Below are 27283 nucleotides of genomic sequence, written 5' to 3'. Positions count from 1 at the left end.
AGTCATCAGTGATACAAGGATCTTATGTGCAGCTTGTCTGAGCTTTAGTTATTGATCCATTCAGATATTGTCAGCGTTCGTGCAAGATGTCGGACTGGGGAGGCTGGACAAAGCTCAACGAGAGTCAGATGGAACGCTGACGGTATGAGAACTACACAAACAATGAGGAACCGTCAAGACAGAAAGCAAAACAAATCCGGATGAATAGAGGTTGTCGTTGGGATTCCTTCATATTTTTTAACAGTTTAAAAATTCTGACGTAGTGCCAACTACAGGAATGAAGGTGGACAAGGGTTAAACGATATCAATGTAAGTCCAGATTTCTTGTTTCATCTTGGCTTCGGTGTCCTTCCTTAGTACCGGGGCTTAAGTATTCACAGTCTTTGCCATGAAGCTCAAAACCAGTGGTGGGTACAGTTCTGCTAACCTGCTAACCGCTAATTATCGAAGATAATGTTTTCATTATCGGATTAGCTTTTCAGATAACTTTGAAAACCATCATCGAACCAATTATCTTCTGATAAGTTTTGCGCAGATAATTTTAGACCGCTAACATTTTTACAGACATAGCTTTTTGTAGTAGATGTGCAGTTCTATCTCTACAAACAGAGAAGAGCTGGTTCCAGAAAAAAACGCTCTATCCTCTGCAGGCAAAGGAGAACTGGTCATAGAAAAGAAAAAACTCATTTCTTCTGACCCCATACCAATACGCTGGCAATAGCACCCAAGTCATCCAGATGCATACAGTTTAACTTATGGATAAAATTTTAACCAAACTAATTTCGGACAAGTTATTTAAATTAATGTCACGTCTAAAGTTTCATAAAGTGAAAATATCAGATATATGTTTTAGTTTTAAAGTAATGCACTAATTTTGAAGGTTTTAGTGTGGACATGCAGCTGTGCCCAGTGCATTATGGGTATTCACAACAGAAAAAATGCATTTGAGATACTCTGATCAGGCTCCACACGGAAAACAGCATTAAACCCTTGTATACTGTACCTAAAACTCTCGTGAATATATTCTCTGGATTTATATACGAGGTCTATTAGATAAGTATCCGACCTTATTATTTTTTTCAAAATAATAAGGTAATATAGGTCAATAATAATAAGGGCTTTTTTTCCCATCAGAATTTTTTCAGAGACTGGCAGCTGGAAACCATTAGAAAAATTTATCTGGCTTTCGGTGAAAATGTTACGGGCTTGGTAGAGAATAAGGAGTGTTACTGTCACTTTAAGGACGGCCTCCAGTGGCTGTGGGGCGCACCGCGCTCCGAAGCCGCCATTGACAGGCTGAACGACCATTTCATTTCTAAACGGATGGCTGTCTGGATCCGTGACCATCGTGTGCCATTTCTCTGGTTATCACAAGAGCAGGACATCAACCATTTTCTGGCAGATTTCACTTTTAACACTCCTTATTCTCTACCAAGCCTGTAACATTTTCACAGAAAGCCAGATAAATTTTTCTAATGGTTTCCAGCTGCCAGTCTCTAACAGTTTCTGAAAAAATTCTGATGGAAAAAAAGTCCAAATCATTCCGCCATTTCCTGACAATGAAAATCCGACGAGGGGGCTGGACCACTGCTCACTCAAAGCCTGCTCACAGGCGAATGACGCAACCGACAGGCGTGGAAAAACTCACGCATGCGCACGAGGGTTCAAGCTTGTCTGACGCAATCACACGTGATTCAAATCCATATGGTTTTTGAAAAAAATAATAAGGTTGGATACTTTTCTAATAGACCTCGTATATTACAGTGTTGTCAACTGCAGGATTTAAAAATTATCTGTAGGTTTCCAAACCTAAGAGACCACACAGGTGGAGAGAAAAAAAAAATCATAGATCTGACAGGTTTAGTTGTACAGTGTGTGGTGTCAGCCACACAGTAAAAACAACATACAAACAGATATCACACACGAACATTCTCAGGTCAGACACCTCGCTTTCTGATTGGCTGCATGTCACATTTAGCTCCCCACGTCCATCTGAGCAGATCAGAGCGCTCTTACAAACCACACACGGCAGGAATATCTGATAGCATCATCACAATTGTCGGGACATCCTTAAGATTGTCGGAAGGGGAAGATCGGGTCGATATCGACCTAATTATCTTGCCATGTGAACCAGGCTTGATGTTATGATGCCTCACGGAGCGACTGATTGATCTGTTATAACACTGCACAGAGCCGCTAACCAATCGGATGTTATAACACCGCACAGAGCGACTGAATGATGCATTATGACACCACACTGAACATGTATTCATTATTATTTGATTTCTTTGTGCGACTGACATCGTTATTCAAGCATTCAAAAGACGATTCCTATCGCCACACAACTCCAACCACACACGAGAAAGTTTTTTGACAGTTCGATATTGAAAGAAACCTCGTCTCCCTAACCGGCTAGAGTTGTGATGTCATCACACGTGCGCTTAGGCGCTGTCTAGCGGGATCTTGAAAATTTTTTTTTTTTTATACAAATGAAAAAAAATGACATTTTACAAAAGCACATTTATTTGTAAACACCAACACGTTACATTGATTCACTTGTGTTGGTTTTTACATAGAATGAATGAATCAGCCAATCAGTATGAGCACAGGCGTAGCTACCCATAATCCCCTTTGGGCATCTGTGTGTTAATGTTCAAATCTTCAGAATTAGTGCATTATTTTAAAATTAACAGATATGTGTTATATATCACTTTGTACATTTTAAGAGTTTACATTAATGTAGTTATTCTAGCCGGAATAATTTTATTTTTAAAGCAAAACCATAATTCAAACCTGCTTTCCATTTCAAGACCTCTGCCTCATCGCGGGACCACTGTATCCTGTCAGAGTAAATGACGTTTTCCTACAGCAGGGGGCAGAGCGCAAAAAGACAAGCGCTGGCTCATTGGCTGTTTGGGTTTGTGATCGCCGTTGGTTCCATTAGAAGCTTTGGCGCTGTTTAAACTCAAAATCAGCTTCTTAGTAGCTGAGAGCATATTTGAGGCAAAATTGAAAGTTATCGGTTATCTGTAGCTTCCGAAAATATTTTAGGCAGTTTATCAGTTTAGCGTTAAAAAAAGATAACTTTTCAGGTAGCTGATTACCAGTTATCGAAGCTAACTTTTTGGTTAGCTGTGCCCACCACTGCTCAAAACTGAGCTCAGGTGCATCTTGTTTCCACTGTTTCATCCTTGAGATGTTCCTGCAGCTCAACTGGAGTCCAACCGGGGTAAATTCAGTTGAATGGACATGATTTGTAAAGGCACACATCTGTCTACGTACATATAAGGTACCACAGTTGACAGTGGATGTCAGGGCACAAACCAAGCGTGAAGTCAAAACAATTGTCTGTAGACCTCCAAGACAGGATTGTCTTAAGGCACAAATCTGAGGAAGGGTACAGAAACATTTCTGCTGCTTTGAAGGTCCCAATGAGTCTCGTGGCCTCCTCCATCCATAAATGCAGTAAGTTTGGATCCATCAGAACTCTTCCTAGAGCTGGTTGTCCATCTAAACTGAGCGATCAAGGGAGACGGGCCTTAGTCAAGGAGGTGACGGAAGCCACTCCTTAGCAAAAGGCAGATGGCAGCCCACCTGGAGTCCATGGACATAAATTGTCTGGTGTGATAAGACAAAGATTGAACTCTTTGGCATGAATGCCAGGCGTCATGTTTGGAGGAAACCAGGCACCATCCCTACAGTGAAGCATGGTGGTTGCAGCATCATGCTGTGGGGATGTTTTTCAGTGGTAGGAACTGAGAGACTAGTCAGGATTGAGGGAAAGTTGAATGCAGCAATTTACAGAGACATCCTGGATGAAAACCTGCTCCAGAGCACTCTTGACCTCAGACTGTGGTGATGGTTCAGCAGGTCAATGACCCTAAGGACACAGCCAAGATATCAAAGGAGTTGCTTCAGGACAACTCTGTGAATGTCCTTGAGTGGCTCAGCCAGAGCCCAGACCTGAATCTGAATGAAAATCTCTGGCAAGATCTGAAGATGGCTGTACACCAATGCTCCCCATCCATCCTGATGGAGCTTGAGAGGTGCTGCAAAGAGGAATGAGTAAAACTGCTCAAAGATAGGTGCACCAAGCTTGTGGCATCATATTGAAGAAGATTTGCGGCTGTAATTCCAGGTGGCTTGCATTTGGGACTGAGTGGCTGTGTAGCTGAGTTTATCAGGACCTCACCCTGATCACCTGAGGCTGATCACCTGCGGCTCGTCAGGACTCACAGCTGTGGTGCATCTACAATGGATTGGAACATGGTGGTATTTAAGACTGGAGTACACAGTGTGTATTTGCCAGAGACTCGACCTTGTGACCAGACGGGTGAGATCGTCGTCTCGGGAGCCATCTCATCATCAGTGGATGCAGAGAACGTCCAGGTTTGATGCATGGTCTGTGAAAGAGGAGGGGGTGAGGTCTCACGCTCGTCAGCACACTTCCTGAGACTCGGTTTGTCGCGGCCACCTGGGGGGTGTCGGCGGGGTCCTTGGGTCCGAATTGGTTCTGGCTGCTGGGAGCGCACCGCAAAACCACCACGCCAGACCGCGCACTTTTATATTTTTTCACAGCACTGTTATGTTCATTAAACTCTGTTATCCTTTGTACCGTGCTCTGCTTATTTTATACTGGGTCCTTCAAACGCTGGTCGGTTCTCCGGGCTGCGTCCGACACATAACAGCCATACTTAAATGTATGCAATAATATATACAATAAAACTGATTTTTGGGACTTGATGGTCAAGAACCCTGGCTCTCACCTGTGGCCTGAGACCCCCTAAGGTGTTGGCAATGATCAGAGAAAGGGGGTGGGGGTCTACAAGATTTTGGGTTTTTTCAGACTCCTTCAAATTTGATTTATTGCATATCTGATTCAAATATAATCTCACTGTTTGACTTATCATTTCATGTAGTATATAGCAAGCCCTTTGAGTACCTTCTTCAGATGGAACCATGACAGAAATTTATCATTGTGCACAATACAACCACCTTAAAATAGGCATATTTCTCTAGTACATATTGACGCAGATGCATGTTTCAGTAAACTATCCCCATCATTTGGCCAAAAGGATAATGACATCACAGACAATTCATCAATCTACTGCAGGGCTGAAACATACAAACAAACCATTCAAACCAATTATGACTGACTGAAGTACTGCTATGTCTCTTTTGACTCTGGTAGGAAATCTGCACATGTATCAGGTTGGGTTCACATCCAGAGCCATTGCATTGTGAACTTGTAATGCACAACACAAGTATCAAAAAAACAACTGGAATGGGCATTCACCGTTCACCAACTACACTTTACATATTTGACACTGATTCATGGAATTTATTTGCTTCTGCCATTATGATTCCTTGTGACCATGACATGATCAGTTCTGTCCAAAATATATAGTACATGACTAACACAAAACCATTCCGCCATGTTTGAGCCAATGACAGACCGCAGGGCCACTGTCCAAGTCCAAGGACTGGGCATAAAGCTGACGCTGCAAGTAAATGTCAAAGTTTCCACCCAGTATTGATTCCACATAATGTAAGAAACCAGTGAAAAGAGTGACAAGGGACACAACAGTAAGAAGAAAATGACAACATGGATCATGATACACATGGTAAGAGGATTAGGAGTGAAGCACTGTAATTAGTGGTCACCAGCAGCGATGAAGCAAAACTATACTTTTAAAAGCTGCCGTTTTACTGTTGCCTTGCTGACTGTCATATTTTAGCAATCAAGCTTGTGATGCCTCTGCGTCACTGAAGTTATGAAACACTGCCATGAATAGTGCAATGCTTCAAAATGAAACATGATTAAAAGGCTTTTCTGCAGACTGGCAGATGTAATGTGAACATTCAACATGCTCACTGAGCATGCACTCTGTTAGCCTTTGTAATGTGCTTTAATTATTCACAACAATGGAACTAGTTAGGAAGTAGTAGGGCACATGGATTGGAGAAAACAGGTAGAAAAAAGTTGCATTCAAGGTTGCCAAACCTGACAAAAAAACAATAAAAAAAAAAAACATTTGTAAACTCTGACTTGGCTGTTAAACCAGGTCTTACCTGGTGTTTGTGATTAAAACGGAAGTTGTTGTTCCCCCTTTTTCCATTTGGCACACTCTACTGAGAACCACAGAAGGTGTGAAATGGTCCACGAGAGCTCACCTTGCACACAGTCTATTAGCATCTATGGTACAAGAGGGTTGTATGTGCCAACCTACATGTAGTTTTAATTTGATTTCAAGCAGCTGACCATTTAAATGTGTGACCTTAGTTCTACACACAAGTGTACAAGCTAGTGTGAGACCCTGAGTACAATCTCTATGTATCAGGATGGGGTATATACTCATAAATACTTATATACTCTATATCTAGTCCTCTCTGAAAATACTAAAATGACCAGTCCGATTCATTTGTTTTCCTGTTTAACTGAACACATTTAGGTTTGAAAATAACTGATGGATGATGATAAGACCGTACAGAAAGTCCTGTTAATTACACCAAGCCAAGCGACAATAGTGACTGACGGGTGTTTCTTGTGTCTCAGCCATTTCCTGTCAGATTGATAGTTAGTTGACATTAAATTGTCTCCCCTTTATGTTATCTGTGGACATAACCTGGTAATACTGCAGGTGTCAGTAGGGTATGAGCTAACATGATCAGAGATCTGTCAATGAGAGGAAAGCAAGACATTTTGATGCCGACAAAAAACTTAAAATCACTGGGTATCCCCAAAAACAAAGAAACCACAGGTGTGCGGCGCAACAGTCACTCAATGGGTTGACCAGGAAAAAAGGACAAGTGAAGTGTTTTTTGGACCGATGAGTCCAAGATGAAGTTACGAAATCCAAAGTACAGAGGAAGAAAGGATCTGCTCGGGATCTAAAACAGATAAGCTCATCTGTGAAACATGAGATATGATGAAGGAAATACGTATTACGATTTGAGCTAGTATGGCTGCTTCTGGAACACCAATCCTTATTGATAATTTAACTCATAATTATAGCAGCAGGATGAATTCAGAGGTTTACAAGAACATTTTCAATCAATCAATCAATCACTCAATCAACATTTATTTACAGAGCGCTTTACAGCACCGACTGGTGTCCAAAATGCTTAACATTAAAAACACAAATTCACAAAAATAAAACACATATGCAATAAAATTTTAAAACAGCACATGTCACCTCCCCACTAGGTGTTAAAAGCCAGTTTAAATAAATTACTCTAACTTAGATTTAAAAAGTGCTCAGTCAGGAATACTAGTAGAGGTAACTTGTTCCACAGTCTGGGGCCAGCTACCATGAAAGAATGATCACCCCAGCATTTATATCTTGACCTCGGAACATCTAAGTAACGCTGGCCATATGCCTGTAATGTCCTACTGTAAGTACGCAAAGTTTGTCTGGAAATTTGGGTGCCACGGCCCACTGGGGATCGACATGGACACTGGGGCAGCTGGGGTTGCTGTTTCTTTTTTAATTTGGATGGCTGAGTGACTGTGATGAACACACTTCATCGGTCCGTGGTCTTTGCCACCTGTTTGACCGGTTGTCATTATGACCACTGGACTTGATCATTTTACCTGGAGGCCAAGTTCAGTCATATCTGTTTCTGCACATTTGACGATTCTTTGTTGTACTTCATTTGATTTTTTTTTTTGGTCCCTCTGAGTGTGGTCTGTTGTGATTTGGTACTATATAAATAAACTGAATTTAATTACAGAAAGGTGCATCAAATTACATTAAGTAACATTCGTGCACCAAGAAAATAATCCAAAAGACTATTAACCCCTTAAGCCCTAGAGCCTATTTTACCAAAATCACATACCCATACATTATGAATTATTTCTCAGCTTGTACAAGGTCAAAAATGCAAAGGTTTGGATCAGCTAAAAGACAGGTCCTAGGGGATGTTTGGATGCAAAAAAACTGAAAGTAAATAATACTTGGTAGGAGTAAATGAGTTTGGTTTTTTTTCCCTAAAAAATTAATTCCGATTCATGGCTTTATTTGCTTGGCGTTTCAGCTGTGGTTAGTTGATATGTGATTGAAGTGGATACTTTTCTGGAGGAGACTTCACTTGACATTTTGATGTATAATAAGTGTATGTTGGTGTCAGCATTGGTTAGTTATGAGTGTTCAAATGTTCCAAAACAGGGCAAGTCCCCAAATTTGGGGACTCTAGGGTTTAAGAGGTTAACTCCAACAAAGGACCTGTTGTTGTAAAGGAGGGATACTGCAGAATTAGCCCGCACCACCTGCCAATCACATGTCACACTATTTTTCTCACCTCAAAATGCGATGGTTGTAATGTTCTATCTTGTTTTCACAGCCAGATGCAAATACCAGGAAATAAAAGCTGACATTTGAAACTGCTGTCTCCTATTCTTAGGCTTGGTCAGTCTGGGTCTATACAGCTGCTTCTGGAGCAGCTTGTTAAAATCATGTCCATCAGTGATTTTGTTGGCTAAATTACAAAACAACATGACACCATAAGTTCACCAGAAGTTCCGTTTCACAAAAGTTGATTTCCTTCGCTTGCTCTTGTTCCGTTATTCTGGTGAGGGACACAAACAAAAACAGATGTTTTGTTCCCGTATATTGTTAATTGAGGCTGTTTCTGACTGCAAATGATCATGAATGTGCACAAGCATGTGCTTTACAAAATGTGGGCTTGTCAACAGCTGTTACTTCATGCTGAGCATTCAACTGGCATCCATCTGTTTCAAAAATACAGATTTGTTTTTTGTACTTCCACACATACAAAATTTTGTTCATACGATAGGATTTAGAACCTTCTGATAAATGAGGGCCCTAGAATGTAAACATCAGACAAAAATACTCAGAACACAGAGGGAGTGTTGCATGATTGTCTGCACAAGATGACACTAAGCCAGTAAATATTTACATAGAAAATAGTTGACTGATATATTAATGTTGAAATACGAATCTGAACACCTGTAAACAGCCAGAAAATAACAGTTTATTTCTCTGTATGAATAATCACTCTGATGGACCACATTCACTGTGTAGCTTCTTCAATCATGTTCCCTGCTTTCCTTTTCTGTTGGTACTAAATTTTATAAAGTCTTTTTCTGTTGTCTTGTATGGACATGTGAGTGTGATGTGTGTGTTTTAGAACATATGAGGGGCAACCTGGAAAAAGTAGGGTGTGGTTCTCCATCTTCTGCATTCTGAGAAAACCAACATTTCTCAACACTGCACCCAGTGAGTCAAAACTTCACACATTATCAAGAAATGCTGGTTTCTCAGAATGCAAAAGATGGAGAACCACGTCAAAACTTCTCAATCGCCCCTCGTAACTGCTGTGAAACAATCAGAAAATAATGGTTTACTCCTTTGATTTAGTACATTTCTGGCTAGAAGCTGTCTGTCTGTCTCACTGACTGACAAACAGCCGTAACTAATCCATCATCAGTTCAGCAGACAGATTCATAGCATATTACAGAGGCAAAACAAAGTAAAATTTTTTGATTGATCATCAAAGTTTCTTACTTCTCATTACTATGCTTACATCTGTGCAACTACATGCAAACATCTATACGTAGAAAGGCATGTATCACAAAGAATTATGGGCAAGCCTAGTTACACAGACATTGTTAGATGTGCTGATGTGCAAACTTTGCAAATCGCAACATGTAGTAACAAGATGACTGGTTGACCTCACCAAGTATCCTCCCCAGTTCTGCTGAATACAAACTGCATTCATTTTTACAGTTCTAAATGTCTCACTGGGCTTTACAATCTGAGCACTAGGCACAAAAAGGCAAAAACGATAAATAAATGACAGCAAAACAGACCCGAGACCCGGTGTTGCAGACTGAACGGTCCCCCCTAAAAATCAGTCCACCCTGTCTTCACTGTGCATGCGTCATTTCGGAGCATCAGTAAGGTCATTTCTAAGCATCAGCTGCGATTCACCAATTGTCATGGCACTCCAGTCATCATCTATCTCAGCGACAGATATCTGAAGCTTTTGTACAACAAACATTTCCACATAAATTCAGCATTATTTCATCATAAAAGACGGGGGATCGATCAGAGCGCAGTAGCAGCACATCTGACTGAGGCGTGCTGCTGCTGCGCCATTTCAGAGCATCAGTAGCGACTCACCGATTATCACCTCTTTTCTGCTTTATCTAAATTCTGGGTCTTAGTGAAGCTTAGGGCTTGTGGCCAGCGATCACCTTAGTATTTCTTTTGTTTTTCTTGTTGCTTAATGCTGACAAATTATACTGTATTTGCTGTCTTTCTGATGCCTGATTCTGTTTTTTTTTCCTCTCTGTTTGAGGTGCAGCTCCATCCAGAGATGGGTGTGGTGTTTTTTCTGAAACCATCCTGTCCTGTGCACTGGCAGCATTTCCTGTATATTCGTTTTGTGAATTGTTTCGTAAATTGTGTCGGTAGCATGGCCCAAGCAAACGGTCACCCCTTTGAGTCTGGTCCGCTTGAGGTTTTTTCCTCAAATCATCAGTGAGTTTTTCCTTACCACTGTCACCTGTGTGCTTGCTCTGGGGGTTGGTAAGGTTAGACCTTACTTGTGTGAAGCACTTTGAGGCAACTTTGTTGTGATTTGGTGCTCTATAATTGAAAATAAATTGAAACTGAGAAACAATGTCAAGGTTATATCATTCAGTAAATCATTTATCATCAAACAAGATGAGCGACATTATCATAACGGCATAAAAACATCATAAAGCCATGTCCTTATTACCCAATAAGGCATTTTCCAGGACACTTCCACAACCAATAGCCAATCAGCTAATGATTTGTTTGTATGTGTTATAAGTGATGTCATGATGACGTTACTAAAATTTCATCAAAGTGGTACTAAACACAATTGTTAGGTGCACACAAAGGGTACGCATCCCCCTCGAATGCTTTTTTATAGTTGTTTCTGGTCTAAGAAATGCCAACTTCTACTAGTCAAGATAAACAGGATCAAACGCTGCACCCCAATGACGCCATTGCAACCTGACTTGGATGTGACAACTGTTTTTGATGCACATGGGAAACTTTCTCATCCAACGAAGCAGGAATACTTTGAGAGAAGAAGCAGCAATAAGTGCCAGGTTATTTTTGTCCACATTTCCTTTGTATAAAAACAGGTATGTTATGGATTCTGCAGACAGGCCGGACTCACTGTGAGAACTTTTGGGCACATCAAAGCCTGGCTTCAGTCAAAGTGTCTGCAGTGTAGCTCGCCTCACTGCTTAGCTGGCTTAATTTTTCCCTGGGAACTGCATACATCGCTGCACATTAACAGGTAATAATACTACTACATACCTCAATTTTCCTCTGAGGGCACACAACTGGGAATTTCCAAACGCCGTAAGTTGGAATTCCTTTTCTTTACTTGCCTTCTTATCTGATGTCACTTAGTTACTCTTTCTTTCTTTCTTTCTTTCATGCTCTACATGAGTTTACTCCTTTTATTTCAAGAGGTGAAACTTTTTGTAACGGATGGGGGAAAAAGCACAACATAACACTGGAAACTACAGGATAGAAGATTAGAGTTCTCATCTGCTTGATTGTTATACCAGCTAATGTCCAGAGTTTATGTGTGTGTGTGTGTGTTTGTGTGAAAATGAGAATGAGCTTGCGTAACAGAGAAACCGCACTGTGTATTTACTGTATAATCCGATGGAATTTGCACACTCCTAAGTCAAGATCACATAACTCCAGAAGAAAACAGCCATTAATGAGGGGTGGAGGAATGTGTAAATATGTCTAACACTTCCTTCCTTGGACAAAAGGCCCTGCACGCACAAGCAGATTGCTGGACCAATTTTAGGTGGTGAATATATGGAGCAAAAGGAAAACCACAGATTACTAGTACTCATTAGTGCAATGGCACACATCACAGGGCTGTAACTCATTCAAATGAAAGATCCTGAAGTTAAATTCTGCAGATTCCATAAGTACATAAGCTCAGGTCAGGTCTGGAAGGAGGTGTTATAGTATACGAAAGCATCCACCACACAAGGGAACTTTCCTGGATCCTGACTGACAAACAAACAGGCAGTTAAAAGGTCCTAGTAGTCCATCTGTCTGTGGAGGCCCCTCAATGAGGAACAGGCGCAGTAGATCATGCCCAGAGAAGTGCACCACATGGTCATCATGGTGTAGCTGATGTTTCCTTATGAAGCAAGTAGTGCGATTCATCTGAGGCTCCCGAGTTAATTTACTTGACACAAAGTCATTTCAACAACACCCAAGGACACTCTGGAGAGACATCCAGTAGTGATACATAGGTCGGGGTTTCTTAACACCTGCACCCACCTGACCCGTCTTGAGAGTCAACTCAAAACCTGCAAAAATATGCAGTGATTAATGACCCAAACCTGACCAGACACACACATAAAAAAGAAACCAGTGGGTCTATGTTGCGACAGAATCCATACATTAATGCTACAATATGTTTTCTTATTTTACCCACATTTTATAAAGAGTAGACACTGCTACAAAAAAACAAGGCCATGACAAGGCCAGCTTATGCTGCGTAATGCAGACAATATCAATACAATAATATAAGTAATCATGTCGTAGCATGTTGTATGCCATTTAGAGAGCCTGAATATAGCCGTAAATTATTAATTACTTCATGGGAACTCTGTCACTTTCTGATCTGCCCCACCCGCACTTGTAACCTGCAGGCATCAGCACATCAAATTCTCTAATTGCCTTATATTAGTGGTTAATATGCAGGTCTCACAACCATACAGTAAGACAGAGAACAAAACCATTCTAAACACCTGGATCTTCACATCTCCTGCAAAGACCTCTGTGCACATTGACCTCATGAGATTTTCACAGATGTCTCCTGATCTCAAAAGCAGAGGTTCAGATGATAATTTGACAGTTTAAGGACAGTGGAGCTATCGCAGGTGCAGCTCAGCTTATTTTAAGAAGTGATTTTCTAATGTGGAAAAAATCCACTCCACTGTATCACAAGTCTGTTGAATGTTACGTAATGTGTGTGTGTGTGTGTGTGTGTGTGTGTGTGTGTGTGTGTGTGTGTGTGTGTGTGTGTGTGTGTGTGTGCACGTGAGTACTGATACTCTTTGTGGAAAAAGGTGGAATAGGAACATCCCTAAATACAAATGGATAACTGTCAGATAAAGTTCCACTCCAAACAGACTGCAGGCAGGAATGGTCTGTTTATCCCATTTTATTGACATCAGCCATAGAACCTTTGAGAACAAACCCAAATTTACGAGGAATACAGAGATACAACACTGTTTACAAAGTAAGCTCTGGTCACCTTGCACAAACTCAAACACCTTCTTTGGGTCACTAGGCGTAATACATATACCAAGTTTAACAACTGGGCAAGTACAACTGAAGTAATCTCACTCATAAGTGAAATGTCACACTGACTGACTGAGTGCTCATAGTGGCATCTTGACCACTGGCTTTGCATTGAAAAAACATATGCTTTCTATGCACAGAATTATCAAACTTAAGTACAGTGCATCCAGAAAGTATTCACAGCACTTCACTTTTTCCACTTTATGTTACAGCCTTATTCCAAAATAGATGAAATTCATTTTACAATGTGAAAATTTTTTTGTGAGATTTTTTTTTATTTAAAAAACAAAAAACAAAACAAGAAGTCACATCCACCAGGACTCTTGCTAGAGCTGACTGCCCGTCTAAACTGAACGATCGGGGGAGAAGGGCCTTAGTCAGGGAGATGACCAAGAACCCAATGATTACTCTGTCAGAGCTCCAGCATTCCTCTGTGGAGAGAGGAGAACCTTCCAGAAGGACAACCGTTTCTGCAACAATCCATCAATCACGCCTGTATGGTAGCGCAGCCACATGGAATCCACTTCTTAGTAAAAGGCACATGGCAGCCAGCTAGGAGTTCGCCAAAAGGCACCTGAAGGACTCTCAGACCAGGAAAAACAAAATTCTCTGGTCTGATGAGACAAAGATTGAACTCTTCGGCATGAATGCCAGGTGTCATGTTTGGAGGACAACAGGCAAAGCTCATCACCTAGCCAATACCATCCCTAGAGTGAAGCATGGTGGTGGCAGCATCATGCTGTGGAGATGTTTTTCAGTGGCAAGAACTGGGAGACTAGTCAGGACTGAGCGAAAGATGAACGCAGCAATGTGCAGAGACATCCTGGATGAAAACCTGCTCCAGAGCGCTCCTGACCTCAGACAGGGACGAAGGTTCATCTTTCAGAAGGACAATGACCCTTAATACAAAGCCAAGATATCAAATGAGTGGCTTCAGGACAACTCTGTGAATGTCCTTGAGTGGCCCAGCCAGAGCTCAGACCTGAATCTGACTGAAAACATCTGGAGAGATCTGAAAATGACTGTGCACCGACACTCCCCATCCAACCTGATGGAGCTTGAGAGGTGCTGCAAAAAGGAATGGACAAAACTGCCCAAAGACAGGTGTACCAATCTTGTGCCATTGCTGCCAAAGGCACATCAACAAAGTATTGAGCAAAGGATGAGACTACTTTCTTCTTTGTTTCTCATTTTTAATAAATTTGCAAAAATTACAAACAAAAACTTTTTTCATGTTGTCATTATGGGGTGTTGTAGGTAAATTAATTTACTACATTTTGGAATAAGGCTGTAACATAAAATGTAGAGAAAGTGAATCGCTGTGAATACTTTGTGGATGTACTGCATAAAGTGAGTTTTAGTACACAATGGTGTGCTGTTTCAGTGTCTACAGCAGTGTTAGTCTGTGTGCACACAATATTCTTTTGTTCCCCCAAAAGACCACCCGTTACTCTTAGAAGTCCTGAGCATATTGATATCATGAGTATACTCACCAGATGTAAGATTAATTTAAATAAAAGCAAAAATCTTTGGTTTATAGCTTTCTGCCATGTTTCATGTGCTGCTGGTGATATAGTCCATTTACTACACAGGGTTATAAACCTTCATATCAAACAACAATAATAATAAGCGAACATATCCATCTTCTGACAGAAAACATATTCCGTAGTTACAAAGCAGCAGCGTGTTACCGTCTGTCATTCACCCTCAGCTGGAATGACTGACTTCACGTCTCTCTGCAGTTTTACAAAGAATCTGTGAAGGTGGGGACAACAAGAGGCTGCAATACCACAACAAAACCCCAAGAATACCTCCAAAACACACAGAGAGGCACAGACACTGGCACATGTCCACCAAGTCACACTCTCCCTTCATTTCTCAACACTGAGGACGGCTGTAATGTAGCCAAACCGCAGCACAAACAAAAACTTTGATTGTCATCTCAAACTTTCCATGTTATCAGTTTTCTTAAATGCTTGATATAGTCTCAGTTTGTTAAATGTTTAGTGGGGATAATGAACTGAATCTGAGTTTGTGTTCCGTCACCTCGGCCAGTCTGTAGGGTACAATCAACCGCTCTCCAACAGTCACAGTCTTCCTTGTGGTCAATGCTTCCAGTAGCATCTCCTCTTTCACCTGGAATATCAAATGAGAACATAAGGTCAAGGACAAGGTCAAACCAGGACCGCAGGACAAAGATGGTGACTTCAGGGCTCACAGGATCTGTCTGGTCTTCATCACAAGCACAGACTCAAAGCTGCTCTGTTCACTTCTGCTGAGCTTCAACATGGTTTTCTATCTGCCTCTGTCGCTGTAACCATCAGGGACGTTAGATACTGTGCTTGGATTGATTTTGAATATATGTAATTTACTTTACACTGTAAGTGGAGACACGCAGGTCACCACCATGGGGCCTGACCCACGCTCAGCTCAGACTACAGACGTTTGTGTCCAGTGCTTGGCAGACAAATTTTTTTCAGGCTGGTGATAATTCCAGACTCTGTCTGTATAAATTATTTACCAGGAAGTACAATCAGTGTACAGGACTGAGCAAAAGTTCTCAGCAGCCTGATTATTGCTGTATAAATGTGCCAGATTTATTTTTTAAAATAAATTATTCTGTGAGTAAAAGACCAAATATAACTGTCATAATAACAATGGATAAATTCAAATTATGGAGAATTTTTTTTTTTTAAAAGAACAGCATATCACATAAAGTACAAATTACCAATTAAGAAAGGCATGATGTCGCATGCAGTTACAAAAAAATAATACTGACAACAATGAATCACAAATAATGAAGTAATGATATAACATAAAGGTACAAGTACATATACATGTCTGCAACAGTATATTTGACTATGCATGACTTCACCATATGATAGTGTATGATTTACTCATATTACATCATGATGAAGTCATTCATACCATATATAGAGCTAGATCGATCGATCGATGGATATAAAATATCAAATCATACCGCAGAACTTTGCTTAGGTCATGAAGGTGACATCTGACTGTGACTGAGCCTTGATTTGGCTGATGCTCAGTGTCGCCTTGCTGATTCTTGCTCACATTCTACCCTTTCAAATGTACCGGCTCTGAGCACACACAGAGTTGTACAGTACGTGGCCATACATAAACGTACAGTCAGACTCTAAACTTGGCAGAAGACACACCAGTGATGACAAAGCCACACAGGTGGTGGTCATGCTGTGTATGTGTCTGTGTCTGTGTGTATATATATATATATATATATATATATATACATATATATATATATATATATACACACACGAGGTCTATTAGAAAAGTATCTGACCTTATTATTTTTTTCAAAAACCATATGGATTTGAATCACGTGTGATTGCGTCAGACAAGCTTGAACCCTTGTGCGCATGCGTGAGTTTTTCCACACCTGTCGGGTGCGTCATTCGCCTGTGAGCAGGCTTTGAGTGAGGAGTGGTCCAGTCTCCTCGTCGGATGCCAGAACATGTCCTGTGAGGCTTCATCATGGCGTTGCTGTGCGCCATGCGGCACCGCCGCGACGCGCGGAATTCCTCTGCACGTCTGTCTCAATGTGCCGAAAAAGTGCTGATGCCCACGTCTTTTCACAATTCCCGTGCTAGTCAGACGACGTCCCGGATAAAACACAACATCCAGTTTGGAAATGAACGGCACATTCCACTGTTACAGGAGTTTTTGTCATGGAAAGAGGAGCGGAGGCTTCGCGCGTCGTGGCGGTGCCGCATGGCGCACAGCAATGCCGTGATGAAGCCTCATGGGACATGTTCTGGCATGTCCAGGCACATCCACAATTTCTCGGATAATCACTCGATGGAAAAACCACCGACAGCTGTCTGAACGCCATCTCAAAGCCGTCCTGTGAGACCAAAACGTAGGTGGTTTTGTCTCGCTCCAGTAGCAAATCCATCGTGACGCGCGAAGCCTCCGCTCGGCTTTCCATGACAAAATCTCTTGTTAAAAGTGAAATCTGCCGGAAAATGGTTGATGTCCAGCTCTTGTGATAACCAGAGAAATGGCACACGATGGTCACGGATCCAGACAGCCATCCGTTTAGAAATGAAATGGTCGTTCAGCCTGTCGATGGCGGCTTCGGAGCGTGGCGCGCCCCACAGCCGCTGGGGGCCGTTCTTAAAGCGACAGTAACACTCCTTATTCTCTACCAAGCCCGTAACATTTTCACCGAAAGCCAGATAAATTTTTCTAATGGTTTCCTGCTGCCAGTCTCTAACAGTTTCTGAAAAAATTCTGATGGAAAAAAAGCCCAAATCATTCCGCTATTTCCTGACAATGAAAATCCGACAAGGGGGCTGGACCACTCCTCACTCAAAGCCTGCTCACAGGCAAATGACGCAACCGACAGACGTGGAAAAACTCACGCATGCGCACGAGGGTTCAAGCTTGTCTGATGCAATCACACGTGATTCAATATGGTTTTTGAAAAAATAATAAGGTCGGATACTTTTCTAATAGACCTCGTATGTGTGTGGGGTGGAATAAACAGGCTTCATTTCACACCGCCTGGTAATCCCTCATTTGACAGCAGAGCCTATTGTGCAGTTGAATAATTGCTGCTCAGCCTGAACACATCTTATTGTTAGGAAACAAATTGTGAGGCACATTTGTCGTGAGGTAATAAGATTTGATCAAATAATAACAGGAGACAATACCCCTTTCTGAACTCGCTAGCAGTCGGTCGATTGTGGAAATGTATCCACTTGACAAAGTCATCCCTAATTCTATCTTATAAATGATACAGCTTATTGAACATAAAATAAATATGAATTTTATACTGTTTGTAATTTTATTTCTTTCAAACCACTTGTTCAAATGAGTCCGAGGACGATTTTTAATGTCAATAATGCAAACAGTGATTATTTTCACATTCTACTCTGAAACAATAAGCAGCACACAGAGAGTTCAACACGGAATACTTTGTGACTCAGTAATACTTATTTTTTTAAGATGCAAATTAACGATTACTTTTGCAGGTGAAATGTAACTTCTGTGTCCAAAGAATTAGTACCTACAGTATAAGTCGTGTGACCAAAAGAAAAATGATATTGCACTTCACATAGATGTTTAATAGTAACCATAGGTGGTGCACCCTTAATCACTTCCTCATTCTAGCCATTCTAAATATCCTCTATATATTAATATTTTACTTTGACCTATGACCTTGAATTTTAACTGATTTTTCTTAAAATCAAATCACTTTGTCCTTGGCTGATCCTCAGTCTTTCCACCACATTTTCTTTTAAGTCAGAAGTGACTTTTTAAGTCCAAAGTTTTGTTGATCAAGTGTAATTAACTTCACAAAATCATGGGTCAGCGAAAGTCAAACTAAAAAAGTCGCTATTATATAAAAACTATTTTTAAGAAATTCCAACTACAACAAGGTATTCTTTAAATACAAACACTGTACTATATGAGGTAAATATTAAATGCATCTCTTATCATCTAAAAGTCGTCTTCTATGGCTGTTTCAGGAGAAGTGTTGGCACATACAGTATTTATTTCCAAGTGGGAAAAAAACAACTAAGTACAGCCTCCCCGGGCTTCCCATGTGCCCCAGGTGTCTGGAAAATCTGCAGCAGACCTGATCTGTGGTCCGTCATACATTCTTGGCAGGCCTGGTTTGAATGTTCTATAACCATATCTTTGTGTAGGGATTATGTCTAATATTTGAGTGGAACGTATGTGTGTGTGGGGGGGCTAAAACACTCACCATTAATTCCAGTCTTATGTGTGGAACAATAATTGTGAGATTTATTTCATTGTTGGTTTTTGCTATTTTTGTGTAACGGTACAAGTAACAGCAGTCGTATGGCTCAAACATGTGAAATGTGCAGAGGTAACCAAAATTTTAAATTAATTGAACTGTAGCGTACCAGGCTGGTGTCCCAGTAGTCATGATAGTACCGAGGTAAGAGTGCTAACCTCGGTACTATCATGACTACTGGGCACATCTCTTGTAACAACTTTATCAGTGTTCTTTTCTGTACCAGCTAGAACTGAGAATGTCTTTTGAATGATAGTTAAAACATATTCAACTGACATGCTACTAAAGTGTTTGATTCAACTACTTCAAGAAGCCTGATTACTGAAAAGAATTTAAATATCAGTAAAAGCAAAAAATGTGGCAGAGAATCATTGTGCGATGACCATAAATAAATAATATTCTTATTTGATTGCCATTAATCAGATTTTAAATGCTGTGAACGAACTCATATTGTACATTTCAACTTATTGAAAACTATACCTTTGGACTAACGTCTATTTTACACAAGAATTTCTCTGGATAGGGGGAAAAAATACAGAGGATCTAGCCTGTCAGCTGTATATCCAAGCTAAAATCTCTACTTCCTCCTCTGCTTTCAGCACCACAGTAAACAGGAAGTACCAAGTGGTCTCATCCCCATTCACACATCAATCCACACTTACGGCAAGCAGTTTTTCCTTGTAGAGTGCCTCTCATTAGTTGACCACAGCAACGGTGAGATCAGTGTTTATCAGCCCTACCCTTTAAAAAAATAAAATACTCCTCATACAGTACCAAAGTGAAGCCTGGACTGTTAAGATGAGTGGTTCAAAATAACCCAGTCAAACTGAGTATCAGGTCAAACTTGTATTTAAGAAACTAAAACTGTGTCAGCCATTTAGCAGATACTACATAATAGTGAAATAAATGTTGACTGGGCAACACTGCATATAGTATGTACAATACTTGGCAAAAGGATGAAACACTTCAGAATTTTGATACCATCTGTGTCGTCAATAGTGGGTCAACAGAAAATCAAATCTGAAATGTCTAAACATTTCTAATCCAAGAAAAATCAAATATGATTAATGTATGGCTTGTGGGATGGTTGGTTGGTGGGTCTTGTGGGGGCTGGGCTTCCTTGGAGTGGTACGATCCCCCTGGGCTTCCTCTCAGCAGTCTTGCATTTTAATTCCATGTTTGACAAATAAGTCTTGTGGTGTAGGTGGGGCCTGGGTATTGTGGTGGCCAGGGGACCTAAGCGTTGCCTCACCGTCCACAAACAATCGACTGGAGAGTAAAATATAGCCTATATCACTCAGTATTGTTATAACATCAGAAAAATAGATATTGTTATGTGATGGGAGGATGCCTGTGTCTCCACCTGCATCACATTTTAATTGCAACATCATATCCATAAATTCCACATGCATATGGACATTTTCATTCACACAACACCTTCCCTTTCTACACACGTACGCCAACGCCAAACAAGATTTTGCATTCCATCGGTGAACAAATCAGGTGTCTTCTCTTGGCACCAGCAACCATAGCTACTTGTACCTCTGAATCATTAATATAACGGTGTCCCTTCAGGTGTTTTTTTTAGATTGGACAAAAGTAAAAAGTTGAAGGACATCAGATTTGAACTTTACGACGGGTGTGGTAAGATCTTATAAAATTTGAGCTTCTGCAATGTGTCCTTTTTTTCAATGTGTGTGTGGACCTAGTATTAGAGACGGCCAGGTTTGAGTGTCACAACTGAGACAATAACAAACTCAGACCCTGCACTGCAATGAGAACCTCAGTTAATCCACAAAGAGCACAGCACTGTCTGAAAAGTCAAAAGTAGTGGAATGTTACTCCCCACAAAAAGCACCCAATGTGCTGTAGCAAAAGAGTAGATTCAGATATCTGTTTAAATTATTGCGTGACTGATCATCAGGGATGCGTATCCGTAATATTTCTTATCTGTGATTCAAAATTACAAATTAAAAACAACCACGTTCCTATTAATTAACCTATTTAGACCCTGAGACCCACTGGCATCAATGCTTATCCCCGTATTTCATAGTGAGAAGTGGATGACAGCCTATTTCATTTGGGTGGACTGAGACACTGCAGATGACATGTTTTGCCCAGGGACAAAAAGAGGTAGCACAAGAGGAAATCAAACCCAGGTCAACATATTGTTAGCCCAACTCCTTATCCCACTGAGGCACTAATGCTCTACATTATTGCTTCTATTTAGCTTTGCCATAAGATGCGATGCCATGTGTTTTCTAAACAACAACAAAAATATTCATTTTCTATACATGCTTACTCCAATTAAGGGTCACTGGGGCACTGCAGTCTATCACAGCAGTCATAGTGTGTGAGGCAGGGGACACCTTGGACAGGAGTCCAGTTTATAACAGGAGCACATATAGACAAACTAACACATTTACAGCCGCACTCACACTTTCGGCAATGATTGAGAGAAAGTCGAAGCTCCTGGAGGGAACCCACATAAACACCTGGAGAACACGCAAACTCCACAGAGAAAGGCCACAAGTGAGAAGTGATCCCGCAACCTTCTTGCTGTGAGGCATCAGTGTAAACCACTAATCCACCGTGTTGCCATCCTTGGCTTTAATGAGTTGTGTTTTGGATTTCTTTCTTTGTTTGCATTATGAAGTTCTTTAAATGTCATTTCATTCGTTTTCTCTACCCACTTATTCAAGTTAATGGTCACGGGGAGCCTATCCCAGTGGTCACTGGGTGAAAGGTGGGGTGCACCCTAGAGAAGACGCCAGTCCATTGCATATAGACAAACACATTCACACTCTCAACTCACAACTACAATCAAGTTAAAGCTTCCAATTCATGTAACCCAAGCTAACAGGATGAAAACATGCAAACTCCAAACAAAAAAGACCAGACGGGAAGTGATCCCAGAACCTTCTTGTCGTGAGGCAACAGTGCTAACCACTAACCCACTGTGCTGGCCACGCTTACATGTCCTGGAAAATAAATAGCTGTTGCCACTATACCAACTAAGACACATCTTAATAAACTCAAAACACTAAACCAGTATGTGGCCCAACTCCCACTACCGCAACGCTGGACCTCTGTAGAGTCAAACAGGTTCAGATGTTAACCATAAAACCTTTGTACCGTCCCAACATTCCTGCTGTGCCACTGACAGAAGTCTCTAACACACTTCAGACACCGTTTTGTCAGTGACTCAACAAGCAGATCTGCATTAATCAACCCAGTTTGTAAAAGGGACTGGAAGTGACACGACCCTCACTCCTGAGTTAAATCCCAACAGTATGTGCATGTTTGAGCAGCGGAAACTGACAAATGTGTGTATTTGTGTGTGTGGTCCCTCTCATTGAATGACAAACCATTTTTGGTTCAAGCAGTGAACCTAAATGCAGCAAAATATTCTCAACTTGTAAACTCTGGGTGGTACAATAACTAATGCCAGAAAATGTTTTTGCATGAGTGGACAGTAAGCACAGCTGTCTCACTTTTCAAAAACAATTGATAGCTGCATGTTGATACTTCTTAAGTGGACACATATAGAAATAAGACATCAAACCTTTTGAAAAACTGTTTTTGAATATGTTTCTGCACTGTAACTGAAGTGATAAAATTTTAAAAAATGAGCATTAAAGAAGAAAAAAAAAAAAAAACAGGTAAAACAAAGATGCAGACGTGAGCCCAAATTCTGGAGGAGCAGAGACATACAGTCGGTACAACGTGGGAATGTTTACATCTGCGTTGTTTAGTCTGACTGAATTAAAGTGTGGTACTGCTTCCTCCTGATACTACGCTTTTAAGCAGATGTGAACACAGGATTTGCACTCACACATGCCAAATATCTGCAACATGGCCACTGTAGTCATATTCCAGTCACACTTGAATTCTGGTGCTGCTTGTTTGTGGAGCAAATGCAAAGTAAACCAACCAAAAGTGATGATAGATACTCGTGAACTGGGTTTTTCAAAGGCTGATGCGGCCATCAAATGACACATAAAGCTAATATCTTTTTTTTTTTTTTTCAGGCAGGTTGGATGTACAGTAGTGTTCAGAATAATAGTAGTGCTATGTGACTACAAAGAGTAATCCAGGTTTTGAGTATATTTCTTATTTTTACATGGGAAACAAGGTACCAGTAGATTCAGTAGATTCTCATAAATCCAACAAGACCAATCATTCATGATATGCACACTCTTAAGGCTATGAAATTGGGCTATTAGTAAAAAAAAAGTAGAAAAGGGGGTGTTCACAATAATAGTAGTGTGGCATTCAGTCAGTGAGTTCGTCAATTTTGTGGAACAAACAGGTGTGAATCAGGTGTCCCCTATGTAAGGATGAAGCCAGCACCTGTTGAACATGCTTTTCTCTTTGAAAGCCTGAGGAAAATGGGATGTTCAAGACATTGTTCAGAAGAACAGCGTAGTTTGATTAAAAAGTTGATTGGAGAGGGGAAAACTTATACGCAAGTGCAAAAAATTATAGGCTGTTCATCTGCAATGAACCTCCAATGCTTTAAAATGGACAAAAAAACAAAAAAAAACAAAAACAAAAAATAAAAACAGAGACTCATGGAAGAAAACGTTAAACAACCATCAAAATGGATAGAAGAATAACCAGAATGGCAAAGGCTCACTCATTGATCAGCTCCAGGATGATCAACGACAGTCTGGAGTTACCTGTAAGTACTGTGACAGTTAGAAGACACCTGTGTGAAGCTAATTTATATGCAAGAATCCCCCGCAAAGTCCCTCTGTTAAATAAAAGCCATGTGCAGAAGAGGTTACAATTTGCCAAAGAACACATCAACTGGCCTAAAGAGAAATGGAGGAATATTTTGTGGACTGATGAGAGTAAAATTTTTCTTTTTGGGTCCAAGGGCCGCAGACAGTTTGTGAGATGACGCCCAAACTCTGAATTCAAGCCACAATTCACAGTGAAGAGAGTGAAGCATGGTGGTGCAAGCATCATGATATGGGCATGTTTCTCCTACTATGGTGTTGGGCCTATATATTTCATACCAGGTATCATGGATCAGTTTGGATATGTCGAAATACTTGAAGACGTCATGTTGCCTTATGCTGAAGAGGACATGCCCTTGAAATGGGTGTTTCAACAAGACAATGACCCCAAGCACACTAGTAAACAAGCAAAATCTTGGTTCCAAACCAACAAATTAATGCCTCGCAGATGAAAAAAGAAATCATGAAAAACTGTGGTTATACAACTAAATACTAGTTTAGTGATTCACAGGATTGCTAAAAAAAAGCAGTTTGAACATAATAGTTTTGAGTTTGTAGCATCAACAGCAGATACTACTATTATTGTGAACACCCCCTTTTCTACTTTTCTTTACTAATAGCCCAATTTCATAGCCTTAAGAGTGCGCATATCATGAATATTTGGTCTTGTTGGATTTGTGAGAATCTACTGGTACCTTGTTTCCCATGTAACAATAAGAAATATACTCAAAACCTGGATTAATCTTTTTAGTCACATAGCACTACTATTATTCTGAACACTACTGTACAGATGGTTACTGAAACCCAGTATTAAATGGGGCCTGGTGCTACACTGTTAAAGGCTGGAGTATTGATAATGATACTGCTTTCGGTACTGGAGAAATTAAGGAAAAAATTCAGAGCTCTCTGCCTGTGGTATGTGCAGAGCCGAAGGCATTCTTGTCACATGGCACGTCTTGTCTCTCTGTCGATCGCTAGGAGTGTGTGCATGCGTGCATGCATGACGGTCCATGTCTCTGCTGCGGAGATGGGGTGCCGCTGTTCCAGCTGGCTCGTCTCTCTGTCTTTCACTTGAGGCTTTTGCGCACAGAAACAGTCTACTGTATAAAGCAGGGGTGGTCAAGTTCGGTCCTCGAGAGCTACCTTCCTGATACTCTTAGTTGTCTCCCTGCTCCAACACACCTGAATCCAATGAAAGACTTGTTAGCAGGCTTTTAATGAGCCTTTCATTGGATTCAGGTGTGTTGGAGCAGGGAGACAACTAAGAGTATCAGGAAGGTAGCTCTCGAGGACCGAACTTGAGCACCCCTGGTATAAAGGATGTGATGCACCATGCATTTAATTCCATTTACCGTGCATTTTCGTCATGTTTCACCCAGTTAAACGACTCCGCTACCTTTTCATAAACATGCATCCATGATTCACCATAGCTAAATCTAGTACACCATAAGGCGATTAGAGGCACACACAATGTCTGTGTGGACATCAAGATCCTGTCGCAATTTTTCGCTGGATTGAAGAAAGCAGATGTATGCTTCCACATACTCCCACTTTGGTTCTCGGCGGCTTAGCACTGAGTCAGTAGCCTACCTGCGGGGCGGAGTCAACTGCTGTACAGACACAGAGTTGCCTCTGCCCCACTGCTTTTGGCTTCCTGTTCTGAGAAGAAACACTTGTCTAATTTTAAGAAATATCAAATGACAAGGATCTATTTCAGTGTCATAATTAAAGTATTTTCACCTTTTCAAAATGTAATCTTTTGACTCAACCTTTGACCACTGCACTCACACATTCATTATTTCTACACTATTTTAGTAATCTGCAGCAGCAGTGTCAGTTTATGACATTTATTTTGAACAGTGATACTTGGCTGAACGTGCTCTATTGTTTTGTGGACCTGAAAGCCTGATTTCAGGTACAGAAAGGATGAAGAAGAAAAAAAAAAAAAATAACCATACTTTGCCAAGTATGCCCAGCAGAGTAAGAAGTCATTTTTCACCTTTTCTTTAATTATTTTTTTTTTTTTTTCTATGCAGGGTCATAACCTTACAAAAATCAGCCTGATCATTCTGGAATGATTTATTGATTAAAAATATCTCTTCACATCATTTTGTGCAATTTTGTGTAGTTTTTCACCTTGCAATATACCTCAGAAAATCTAAATATTATAATGTCAGCTTTTTCCAATATGTGCAGCCACAAATGTTTGTAAATTAGCAGCACTTAGGCAGCTACAACTTCAACACTCAGTATATTTTTCCTAAAAACAGGCAGCAGGGCGGTCACAGAGGAAACGGAGTCCAGTTGCTTTCAGTGGATTATCGCAGCTGAAACCAGAGGTCAGCTAAACATCAAGTGAACCACTTCAGCAGTGCTCAAAGTGCACTATTTAAAATCAAACTGCTTGACAACCTACAATGAGAGAAGCTACGCCTATAAAGTTCATGCAAACGCAAGATTGGACCAATCACAGAGCATTCCTAAGGCACCAGTTGCGGCTGAGAAGCCACAGAAGCCACTGCAGCGTGGAATGTGCCGTGATACGTTTGCATGTTTATTTTAATGTGTTAACCAGACGGGTGGCTGTGAAACAGCATTCATGATGTTCCCGGTGCAGAAGAAGGCCCACGCTGTGGCACGCTGTCTGAAAATAGCATCAACACAAACAGTACTTTGTTGAAGTACTGGATGACGTCCTCTGGACACACCTCTTAAATTCTGCTGTCCCCACAAACTTTGCTCGTAAAGCTGATAAAAACAAAATTTGGCAGTGGGAATCATATATGTCCATTATGAACTTTTTGGCTATCTGCAGTGGGCATGTGATGGAATACCTTTGGATAAGTAAATGACAAAAGAGGCTGTTTGGGGAAAACAAACCAACCTCGCAGTAAAAATGTAGCTGCATCTCTTAATTTTTTATTATTCTTTAAGCTATTTAGAGTACTACATTTCAGCGTAAACATCAACTGAAAATTGGTTTATATTGTAGAAAATGCTTTCTGTAAAATGTGGATTCAATTTCAATTTTATCTTTGTAAAGGACATATTGTCAGGCATGACAATGAAACATCCTGAAAAATCCTGAAAGTAGGTCTGGTGTCCGCCCGCTGTAGGAGCTCCTGGGTTTTAGGCAAAATTAGACCCATTTTAAGCATTATTTTGGCAGCCAAGTAGATGCTTGAAAAAAGTCAGGAATACTTGACCCAGATCGTCCTAAGAAATCCTAAATTCAGGAAAAAAATCACGCAAATTCTCATGGCGCTAATATTTTAACTGGCAGGACAATTCAAAAAGTAATTATCACATTTTAATTAAATTTGATGACCAGATAATGTTCCTGAAAATAAGTAATTCAATTTTGGAGGTGATCCTGAATATACGAGGTC

General features: G+C 40.7%; 1 protein-coding gene across 4 annotated transcripts in view; it reads right to left on the bottom strand.

The window, feature by feature from the left end:
* LOC117515396 (unconventional myosin-IXa-like) overlaps positions 1–27283 on the bottom strand; it is a 261979-nt gene that overhangs the window by 187427 nt on the left and 47269 nt on the right. For all 4 annotated transcript variants that reach the window (XM_034175936.1, XM_034175938.1, XM_034175939.1 and 1 more), the window contains one exon: positions 15390–15479. In XM_034175936.1, the coding sequence (XP_034031827.1) occupies positions 15390–15479 (90 nt within the window). The remainder of the gene's footprint in view (positions 1–15389; positions 15480–27283) is intronic.

The sequence above is a fragment of the Thalassophryne amazonica genome, chromosome 8 (genome assembly GCF_902500255.1).
Source record: "Thalassophryne amazonica chromosome 8, fThaAma1.1, whole genome shotgun sequence".
Classification (NCBI taxonomy): domain Eukaryota; kingdom Metazoa; phylum Chordata; class Actinopteri; order Batrachoidiformes; family Batrachoididae; genus Thalassophryne; species Thalassophryne amazonica.
The sequence above is the reverse complement of the archived record's forward strand: the minus strand, read 5'-3'. Positions and strand labels throughout refer to the sequence as shown.